Consider the following 8,680-nt stretch of genomic DNA (forward strand, 5'->3'; position numbering starts at 1 on the left):
TTACTTCGATGATATGCTGGTTAAGTCAATAAAAGTTGGTGAACACACCAAGGACCTGCAGGAATGCTTCAACATCTTGAACAAATATCATATGAAGCTTAATCCTCTTAAGTGTTCCTTTGGCTTTGGATCAGGAAATTTTTTGGGATTCATAGTAAACTCGCAAGGAATCGAAGCCAATCCTGAAAAGATTGAAGCACTGATCGAGATGCAATCACCAGCCAAAGTTAAAGATGTACAAAGCCTGACAGGGAGAATCGCGACCTTGAGTAGATTCATATCTAAGTCTACGGACAAGTGCGTCCCGTTTTTTAATCTACTCAGAGGAAACAAAAAGTTCGAGTGGATAGAAGAGTGCGAACAGGCTTTTCAAGCACTTAAAGCCCATATGTCGCAACCACCCATTCTGTCAAAGTCGGTCGAATGAGAAACTTTGTATATCTACCTAGCCATAACAGAGTATGCTACCAGTGCTATTTTAATCAGGGAAGAAGACAACATTCAAAAGCCAGTATACTACATAAGCAAAAGGCTAGTGGGATCAGAATTACGCTATAAGACTATAGAGAAATTGGCTTACTACTTAATACTGTGAAAGTTGCGACCTTACTTTTAGTCTCATCTCATAGTTGTTTTCACCAACCAGCCAATACGGCAAGTCTTACAAAAACCAAAAGCAACTGATCGACTACTAAAATGGGTAGTTGAGCTAGGGCAATTCAAAATTTCTTAGGCACCTCGAGTAGCCATAAAGGGTCAGGCCTTAGCAGACTTCGTAGCTGAATTCACTGGACTCCCAGCAAGCGAGCTGATTATAGAGCCTGAAGATCAATAATAAACTCCCGTCTGGAGGTTGTTCGTAGACGGGTCATCTAATGAGCACAATTCAGGGGTAGGGTTGATTTTAATTACCCCAAAAGGGCATCAGTTCCACTACACAATAAGATTCAACTTTACTGCCTCCAACAACGAGGCTGAGTACGAAGCACTGCTCGCATGTTTGAGACTAGCCAAGGATATGAATATAAAGTCATTAGAGATATACATCGATTCCTAGTTAGTTGTTAATTAAATCATTGGAGAATATCAGGCTAGGGGTCTTAAGATGGTTGCGTATCTAAACAAGGCAAAACACTTGCTAGCACAATTCGAGAAGTATATTTTCCAGCACCTCGTAACCAGAACTCAGATGGCGATGCCTTGGCCAAATTAGCGAGTACCAAAGATGCTGACACTTTGAGCATAGTACCGATCGAACATTTGATAGCTCCTATCATTCAAATAGAAGAATCTTCCCTAGTAATACAAGTGTCTAACACGTGGATGACTCCCATTATTCAATATCTCGAGCAAGGATGGCTACCTACAGATAGGAATAAGGCAAGGACACTACAAAGGCAATCAACTCAATTTATCCTGCTCGATGGAATCCTATATTGACAAGGATATTTAATGATGTTGACCCTTGATTTGGCCAACGACATGGAGTCAAAATAACGACAAAGAATGAAAAGGAAATTAAGAAGAGAATAAGTGACAGAAGCGATTTATAGTGGTTCAGCCCCAATTGTGTGGTAATAATCTACGTCCACTTAGTGTTCTTATTGATGTTGAATCCCAATGTCGTGATCAAAAGGGTTCTTGAGTTTCATAAGCCTCAGGAGAATTACAACCTTCAGTGGAGAATCACACTATACTTTCTCTATGAGTATACAAGTTCAAGGTTCAAAAGTCCCTTCCTTGAGCCCTCTCATTCATATTTATAGGCTCAAAGGGGTTACATGGGCCAATGGGCCTTAATTATCTTTAATATCAGCATATCAAGGAAATAAAGAGAAAATATAATAAATGTAGTTATTACAAGATTGCGTTTCTTAAAGGAAATAAATTGAAACATGCAACCAGACTGGTCGCATCTAAACACGAGATTTGATGTAGCAATAAACATTTGGTCAATAGGTGAACAACATCCCTTCACTTAAGCGCTGCCACGTGCCAACCACGTGTAATAAATTCTTGCCACATCATCAGGAGCCATTTTTGGGTAAACATTTGCCCCCCAAGTTTAATTTACTTCGACCAGCATAAAGTAAACTTAGGAGACTGACCATTCGCATACCCCACCAAATCTGTTAAAGTCGTCCATGCCTTCTCGAAAAAGGCAACCAATCATGTCTTTTCAGTTTCCCAAAAGTTGTCTGACGGCTATCGTGCTTCCCCATGCCTTGAAAAGTTAATCCCATTATTACCTCTTTTACAGTGCCACGATCAATATAAATAACCCACTCTCTTCATTTTTTACTTTTTACCAATCCTCTTGCCTTCAAGAACTCTGAAGAACAAGGTGCAAAACTTCCAGAAACTTAGACGATTCTTGGCGATCCACGAAGCTCCTGCCCAGCCAATATCGACTTAGCATGTCAGAAATCTACTCCATCTTTTATACAAGTAAGTTTTCTAATTGATGTCTTTCTATTATGTTGTGCTGTGCATGTTTTCCCATTATTTTTTATTTCTGAGTTCTTGAATATCTCTGTCAGTTCTTGCAAAATGATTTTAGGGTAAATGGGTATGTTGATCTACGCTAAATATGGTAGGAAAATAACACCTTGCTGGGATTAGGAACTAGTTTGGTAGTTAGGATCATGAATTTAGGGCGTAAAAATTTGATTTTTAAGCTTATAGAAAAACTGGGTTTTTCCCGCCCCTTCAGAGTCGAAAAAGTTTTTCCTGAAATTTTTTTTACTTATGCTTTTTGATCCATTTTCCAAACTGCTCGTATGTAATTTAGTGTCTTTGCTAGAATGTTGCTGGTCATATAAAAGCTTAACTTTTATATGCGATCAACGTTATTCCAACTCTTAACACTTCTTGGTCTTTTGGGTCGTAGATTATCATCTCCCCTTCTCTGTTCGCAGATTTTCATGCAAGATCCGTGAGGAGATGAGAGGCCAATTGACGACGACTTGCTCACTCAGCTGCTTATGGACGAAGAACAGCCATCGCTACTCATCCCAGAGATTCCTTTCTCTCGTATTCCACCCAACAGACCTCCTTCCAGTCCATCAAATATGGGTAGAGTAAAATCCACCACCAAGAAAAAGAAAGCATCTAAACCTTCTGAAAATCAGCCTACTCCTCGAGCTGAAATTCCCTCGACCAGTGGTAGAGCCGAAAACACTAGTCCCGAAATCCAAAGACAGGCCTGCCCCTGCGATGTCCTTTGACCAGACGTCGAATGGTACCTTTCCCCTCCTAGCCAAATCATTGCTAGGATGGTAAAAAAATTCCTCAGAAAGTACGGACTTTCGGGGGTAACTTTATTCCTACCTTCCACCGACCAGCGGGCAAACCTGCCCGGTGGCGCCTTCAGTGCCTGGTCGAGGTATCACATTGAGGCAGGGGCAACCCTACCTCTCCATCCTTTCTTCCAGGGAGTGGCCAATTACTTCGTGGTCACTCCTTTCCAAATAGCCCAAAATGGGTATAGAATGCTTTCCGCACTCTATATCCTTTACAGCCATAAAAAATAGCCTCTCCCTTCGCCTCATGAGATCAATTACTGTTCGATCTCAAATCTAACCCCAACCAGGACAACACGGGGTGCTTTCATCTCTGGGATCAGGAATCGACCCGCACCTTCATGAGTGAGACTACCTACAAGTCTAATGTAGGAAAGTACTACCAAGAGTACTTTTTAACTACTAGTTTGGTCGCCAACAACCTAGCCTTCACCCAAGGAGGTAACTTCTTCGTTCTCTTGGTTGTTTATTTCTTTTTATTCTATCTGCATTCTCCTTAGAAAATTAGCCCTCTTCAGGTCCATGGATGAGACCAGCCCCTACTCCAGAAATGGAGATTCGAGCAACATTACTGGCCAGCATGACTGACGTAGAAAAAAGCGTCAAACAACTGGTCACTGAAGCCAACCTAAGGTTGGTTGGGCTTCTAACACCTCACCAGGACGTGAGGGAGTCAACTAGTGGAGAAATTCCCGAGCAGCACCCGGACGTGTCGCAACCTCCAAGGAGGAGGACAACTGGAGTGATAATTAGCGAACCCTCTAGCACCTCGCAAGCAGATGCTCTCCTGCCCCTTCGAGAAAGGGAAAAAAGAAAGTTTTCGAACCCCCTACACCCATCGATGAGTCTTCAGATGAGAACGGTAATGTCTTCTCATTCTTAGACAGTTTGCCCATTCCCTATCATTTATTTGACAGGGACGGCAACTTTAAGTACACTCCAAATTTAAATTCAGATTTCTTCCAGGCAGTGAGTGAGTGTAACAGCAGTTCAGTAAGTAATGTAGCGACCAATAGTTATAGCACGAGTACTTTACTTATAATTTCCTTGCTTTCATTTTTAACTCCATCTATACATGTCATCTAACTGCTTGCAATGCTTCCTTACTTGCAGATATGTCTTCCAGAGATATGTTCGACCGCTACACCGCACCTGCTGTTCCATCGAGCAGGAAGAAAGAAAGCAAGCGGCACCGCAGGGAAAATAGCAAGGCCTCTTCGAACAAGAAGGCCCGGACTGAGGATCTTCCAGCTGCTGCTCCCTCAAAGGAAACAACGCCACCTCCGACACCACTTGACCAGCAATCTTCTCCTGCAGCCGCCGAGCAGAACTATACCCCTCCAGCGCCAACCGACCAGACACCTTAAGGCAGTCAACCTGAAGATGCCCTAACCAACACGGTAGTTGGCTCAGCCAGAGAGAGGATATAAAAACTCTCAAAGCACAAACGCAGCTGAGAGGCCATTGTCGGCACCAACTCCATGGAGGCCAACCAGATAATAAACCGAGGGCTGAACGAGATAGCTAGTGTAAGGTGCTTTTCTTTAGCTGAGTTATTTTACTTTGTCATTAACTACCATCCTCTTATCTCTTCACCTGATCGCAGGAATTGCTGACAATAACTGCTAGTTGGCACCGCATAAGGACTTTGGTCACCCAGACCAAAGACTCTGACACCATGCACACTGAGGTGATGAAGGTGCTCAAGGGGAAGAATGTTGAACTACTCGAGAAAAACACATAACTGCTCGGCAAGAACACCAAATTGTTCGAGCAAAACTCCCAACTGACCGAAGAGCTGCTGCAGTTCCAGACTGCCCTGGCTAACGCCAATGCAGACAAAGAGAAGTTTAGGGAGTGTGCTAGACTTAACTGCCAAGAGGCCAAACAGCTTGAGGTTGATCTAATTGCGAGCAGAAAGGAGACTGAGGAGTTGGAGCGTCACATCCAGGTGCTTGAGGAGACTAACCACAGCAACTTGGAGAAGTATAGGGAAGCCACTCACCTTTGCTTCTACGAGTTCTGGAAGCACAATCGTGGGGCCAACTTCAATTATCTTTCCGAACGTCTAAGGTGAACTCAAATAGCCCTGTGCACTATTCTCCTGGAGGAAGAAGAAAGAGCCAAAATTCCTGCCTCCCTAAAAATCTCCTTAGCAACGAGGATTGACGGCGCGGAAAATGAAGCTAGAACTACCGTCGACCAGGACACTCCTCAAGACCCTCCTGCCTCGTAGTGTTTTTATTTTTCTTACTTTATATTTTAGATACATGACCTACGGGTCGTGATGTAAAGACAATTTCTATTTTTATTGCTGCATGGGCACCTTTTTTCCTTTTAACAAACAATTACATCCGAGCAGTGACTGCTCGCGGTGTAAAAGGATTCATTTTTGGTATTATATAATATTTTCATCTTATTATAACACCTGTTCGCATGACCAAACTTAGCATAGTACTTTGGTTTGATTTAACAAAATAATAAAATTTTGAAAAATACTCTAAGTACCCTAGCATGCTTTCACTTATTTTGCTCGTGTGTTTACATACCTTTTGATATGCTTTACTTACTAGATACCTTATATGCCCCCAAGTGATTGAGGAGCTTTAGGTCCTTGGTCACTTGCCTTGACTAGGACCTGTTTGAACATTTCTGCTCGTAGGATAAATTTTAAAATGAGAATATAGCAAAACAACACACGTAATGAGAAAATACTTGTAATAAATACAATAGTTTGCAAGATTGACTGGCTGCGCATAGTCCCTTTTATTTCTCGTAGTAAATGGACAAGACGTGCTTGTACGAGTGATCACCAAAATGATCTTACACTTATAAGCGATTAGTCATATAAAATGACCAACCCTTTTTCATAACTTGTATAAAGTAAAATTAATAGAAGCTAATTCTTTAAGAACAATTGTTTATTGATAGTACTTTCTAGTTGTTCTCCATTCCAATAGTGAGGAATGAGATCTCCATTTAAGCGAGAAAGTTTGTAAGTGCCTAGATGGAGGAATTCTTCAATTTGGTACGGTCCTTCCTAGTTAGGTCCGAGTACTCCAGCGGCCTGGTTGTGGGTGTTGAGGAAAACCCTTCTAAGTACTAGATCTCCTACATTTAATTTCCTTCCACGTACTTTAGAATTAAAATACTAGGCGACCTTTTGCTGGTATGCCACTACTCGGAGTTGGGCTTGCTCACGCTTTTCATCACCAAATCTAGAGATTCCATCAATAGCTGGCTATTAGAGCCTTCATCGAACGTCATTCTCTGATGCGATGGCGGATCTAACTTAACAGGCAACATAGCCTCATATCCATAAGCCAAGGAAAATGGAGTATGGCCTGTTCCTGTGCGATGGGACATTCTATATGACCAGAAGACTTCAGGCAATTGCTCTGGCCATGCCCCCTTTGCTTCCTCAAGCCTCCTCTTCAGAGTATCCTTTAGCGTTTTATTGACTACCTCGACTTGTCTGTTTGCCTGAGGGTGGGCAACTGAAGAAAAGTTTTGATAATTCCATGCCCCTCGCAAAAATCTGTGAACGGATCACTATCAAATTGTGTACCATTGTCTGAGACAATTTTTCTTGGCAATCCATAGCGACACACGATGTTCTTCACCACAGAATCTAGGACTTTCTTGGTCATTATGGTTGCGAGTGGCTCAGCTTCGGCCCACTTTGTGAAGTAATCAACGGCCACCATGGCATATTTGATGCCACCCTTCCCTGTGGGCAAAGATCCGATTAGGTCTATACCCCAGACTGTGAATGGCCACGGACATTGCATCTGTTTTAGTTCATTAGTGGCTCCTCGCGGAATTTTGGAGAATCTGTGGCACTTGTCGCACCTCCGCACAAATTCCATCAAGTCTTCATTCATTGTTGGCCAGAAGTATCCTTGCCTTAGGATCTTTTTTTATAAACTCTACCCGCCAGCATGGTCCCCACAAAAGCCCTTGTGGACCTTTCTCATCAATTCTTTGGCCTTCTCTTTCAAAATACACCTGAGGAGTGGCATTGATTATCCCCTTCGGTACAAGATTCCATCGACCAAGATATACCTAGCAGCCTGCCGCTGAAGGGTCCTAGCTTTGTTTATGTCCGTCCGTGACACACCTTGCGTCAGGAACTCTATGTAAGGTGCCATCCATGTATCTACTGCCTCAATCACCAAATAGGTTTCTTCTATCTGGATGCTTGGTGCCGACGGCCATTCAACTGGTACTATATTCAGGGTATCAGCATCCTTGGCGCTCGCTAATTTGGCCAAAGCATCAGTGTTTGAATTCTGGTCGTGAGGCACTTGCTGAAGAATGTACTTATCAAATTGTGCCAATAGATCCTTTGCTTTATTCAAGTAGGCAACCATCTTTAGACCTCAGGCCTGGTATTCTCCAATGATCTGATTGACCACTAATTGAGAGTCACTGTATATTTCAAGTGACTTTATGTTCATGTCTCTGGCTAATCGTAACCCTGCGAGCAATGCCTCGTACTATGCTTCGTTGTTGGACATCATGAAGTCGAATCTAATTGCGCAGTGAAATTGATGCCCTTCAGGCATTATCAAAATCACTCCGGCTCTAGCATGATGCTCATTAGAAGAGTCGTCCGTGAACAACTTCCATGAGGGAGTTTGGTTTTGAGGTTCAAGCTCTCCAGGCTCTTCTGGATGCTCGTTGTCTAGAAGCCCAATGAGTTCTGCGATGAAGTCAGCCAAAGCTTGTCCTTTCATTGCGGCTCGTGGTAAGTAAGAGATATCAAACTTCCCAAGTTCAACCGCCCATTTCAACAATCAGCCTACGGCTTCTGGCTTCTGCAGATTTTGCCGTAAAGGTTGGTCAGTCAAAACTGTGATTGGGTGAGCTTGGAAGTATGCCCACAGCTTTTTGGAGGCTAAGATCAAGCAATAGGCTAATTTTTCAATTGGTGGCTACCGCAGTTCTGCTCCTATTAGCCTCTTACTTACATAATAAATGGCCTTTTGCACACCCTCTTCCTCTCTCACTAGAACAGCACTAGCAGCGTATTCTGTGATCACCAAGTAGATTAACAGAGTCTCTTTATCGACCGGCTTCGATAGAATCGGTGGCTGCAACATGTGAGTCTTTAAAGCTTGGAAAGCCTGCTCGAACTCCTCCATCCATTCGAACTTCTTGTTGCCTCTGAGTAGATTAAAAAATGGGACGCATTTGTCCATTAATTTGGAAATAAATCTACTGAGAGCAGCAATTCTTCCAGTCAAGCTTTGAACATCCTTGATTTTTGTCGGTGATTTCATATTGACCAGGGCTTTGATCTTCTCGGGATTGGCCTCAATTCCTCGCGTGTTGACTATAAATCCCAAGAATTTTCCTGATCCAAATCTGAAGGA

The 8,680-nt window shown here is 42.8% G+C and overlaps 1 protein-coding gene across 1 annotated transcript; it reads left to right on the plus strand.

Annotated features, from left to right (window-relative positions):
• The first annotated feature begins 2,984 nt into the window (after window positions 1-2,984).
• LOC133832915 (uncharacterized) lies at window positions 2,985-4,669 on the plus strand. The gene is made up of 2 exons (XM_062263190.1): window positions 2,985-3,165; window positions 4,416-4,669. The coding sequence occupies exons 1-2, from the start codon at window positions 2,985-2,987 to the stop codon at window positions 4,667-4,669; spliced, it is 435 nt and encodes a 144-aa protein (XP_062119174.1).
• Window positions 4,670-8,680: the final 4,011 nt, after the last annotated feature.

The sequence above is a fragment of the Humulus lupulus genome, chromosome 4, assembly GCF_963169125.1.
Source record: "Humulus lupulus chromosome 4, drHumLupu1.1, whole genome shotgun sequence".
In the NCBI taxonomy this organism is placed as follows: Eukaryota; Viridiplantae; Streptophyta; class Magnoliopsida; order Rosales; family Cannabaceae; genus Humulus; species Humulus lupulus.